This window comes from Anthonomus grandis, chromosome 3, assembly GCF_022605725.1.
Source record: "Anthonomus grandis grandis chromosome 3, icAntGran1.3, whole genome shotgun sequence".
In the NCBI taxonomy this organism is placed as follows: Eukaryota; Metazoa; Arthropoda; class Insecta; order Coleoptera; family Curculionidae; genus Anthonomus; species Anthonomus grandis.
Window position 1 is genome coordinate 441,767 of NC_065548.1, and position 2,098 is coordinate 443,864.

General features: G+C 32.2%; 1 protein-coding gene across 1 annotated transcript; it reads left to right on the top strand.

Annotated features, from left to right (window-relative positions):
* Positions 1–563: 563 nt before the first annotated feature.
* Positions 564–1,759, top strand: LOC126733747 (general transcription factor IIF subunit 2). The gene is made up of 4 exons (XM_050437137.1): positions 564–808; positions 862–1,013; positions 1,065–1,276; positions 1,334–1,759. Exons 1-4 carry the CDS (start codon positions 663–665, stop codon positions 1,628–1,630), a joined length of 807 nt encoding a protein of 268 aa, XP_050293094.1. The 5' UTR covers positions 564–662; the 3' UTR covers positions 1,631–1,759.
* Positions 1,760–2,098: the final 339 nt, after the last annotated feature.

Sequence of the window (2,098 nt, forward strand, 5' to 3'; positions counted from 1 at the left end):
TGCGCCTTAAGTCAAAACAAAACGTTGACAGCTGTCAACACGTTTGACGTTTCTTACAAAATATTGGACTATGAAAGGCTTTAGAGTAGAGAAATAAATTTAAAATCACAGGCTTTCTCAAGTTTCCTATTTATTTGAATTTGGTCTTATAAAAAAGGATACACTTATTGTTCTGCACTTAAAACCCTTTTGATAAATCCATCATTCATAAAAATCGGTTGGAAATTGGAGGAATTATTCCTGTTTTTCTACTTAAGTCTTATTAATTTTACACATTTTCTTAATATTTAATTTTTTACTCTAAAACTTTTCAGTTTTTCAAAATTACAGATACACTTATTGTTCTAAATTAAGAACCCTTTCTATAAATACAACTTTCATGAAAATTTCATTGGAAATTGGGAAAATTATTCCTGTTTTTCTGCTTTCCTTATAAAAAAAATAGAATAAGGATCATAATTATAATAATAACCAAAACCCCAAAACAAATTAAAACTACTTCTCCTATCCCCTCAATGGTCCAACGTCTTTAATCAAATGTCAACTGTCAAGACAACGTAATTAATACTGTCAAAACAAACCTAACCTCAAATAATTTTTACAATTATAAATGTTTATTTTTTAACTCTTGTAATTTCATTTCCTTATTTCTTAAAGTGAAAATGTCCAAAGACACTCACATAGACCGTGATCTGGACCTGAGTAATGCGAATCGCGGCGTCTGGTTGGTAAAAGTGCCAAAATATGTGGCCAACCGATGGGAAAAAGCCCCAAATGACATGGAGGTGGGCAAATTAAAAATAACAAAGTAAAGTTTCAATTTAATATTTCAAGAAAAACGTAATTTGGTAAATTTTATAGGCAACAGGGACAAAAACCTCAGGTATCTTTAACTTTATCCAATGCTATCTTAAACTTAAATGAGGCAGGCGAAGAAAGCATACCGAAGGACCACAGACTGGACGTTTCTACCGTTACACAGCAGACTTTAGGGGTCTTTTCACACGTTATACGTAAGTTTAGCTATAAACGACAAAAATTGGTGCAAAAATAACTTGTTTTAGCTGAAAAAACTGACTCAGTAGTACCTGAAACTGAGAAGCTGTACATGGAGGGTAAAATAGTGCAAAAACTAGAATGCAGGCCATATGCAGATAATTGCTATATGAAACTCAAACTAGAGTCCATCAGAAAAGCTTCTATGCCCGTGAGAAAAGTGAAACAATTAGAGAGGGTCGTGCAGAGCTACAAACCAGTTTCAGATCACAAAAATAATGTAAAAATGTCTTTTTTTTAAATATTTCATTTAATTTATTTTTATATCATGTTGTAGATCGAATATCTGGAGCGTAAAAAGGCCGAAGGGAAAAAGGCGAGGGACGACAAAGACGCCGTCTTGGAAATGCTATTTTCTGCCTTTGAAAAGCATCAGTATTACAACATCAAGGACCTCGTCAAAATCACCAAGCAACCGATAACATACTTAAAAGAAATTTTAAAGGAAGTTTGTAACTATAACTTGAAAAACCCGCACAAGAACATGTGGGAACTGAAGCCTGAGTACAGACATTATCAAAAACCAGATGGGGAGACTGCTGACAAAAAAGAGGGGGACTCCGATGATGATTGAGGTTGGATGAAACATGTGTTGAAAGGATTGATGATGGATTTAATTAACAATTAGTTTTTTTTTTTAATAGATTTAGTAAGAGAAAGGACTTGTTTAACCCATTGAATAATAAAGTGTTTTACTTTACAAGAGGATTTTTTTTTACACTAGATAAAAGTACATGTTCATTTTCACTATGTGTATGGTTTTTCTTCAGCTGTATTATGGTGAAATTAATTTTTGAATTGTCCTAATAACAATGAAGAATTGCTAAAAACTGTCGTGTTATTGTTAAAACATTCCATTATTATATTTTCACAATATGCTAAGGTATGCACACAGTTATAATCTTGTGCACCTAAAATGCCTCAACAGAGTCACACATAATTCCATTTTTCACAACACCCTGTATATTTATTGAAAAATGCTGAAATAGGTGTCTAATGAATTTAAACGAGCAATAATTGTACAAATTGTTATGAACGTATT

Coding starts and splice junctions, on each gene's coding strand:
- LOC126733747 (XM_050437137.1), top strand. CDS start 663: ATGTCCAAAGACACTCACATAGACCGTGATCTGGACCTGAGTAATGCG. Junction 1,014..1,064: donor GGTCTTTTCACACGTTATAC/GTAAGTTTAGCT, acceptor AACTTGTTTTAG/CTGAAAAAACTGACTCAGTA. Junction 1,277..1,333: donor TTTCAGATCACAAAAATAAT/GTAAAAATGTCT, acceptor ATCATGTTGTAG/ATCGAATATCTGGAGCGTAA.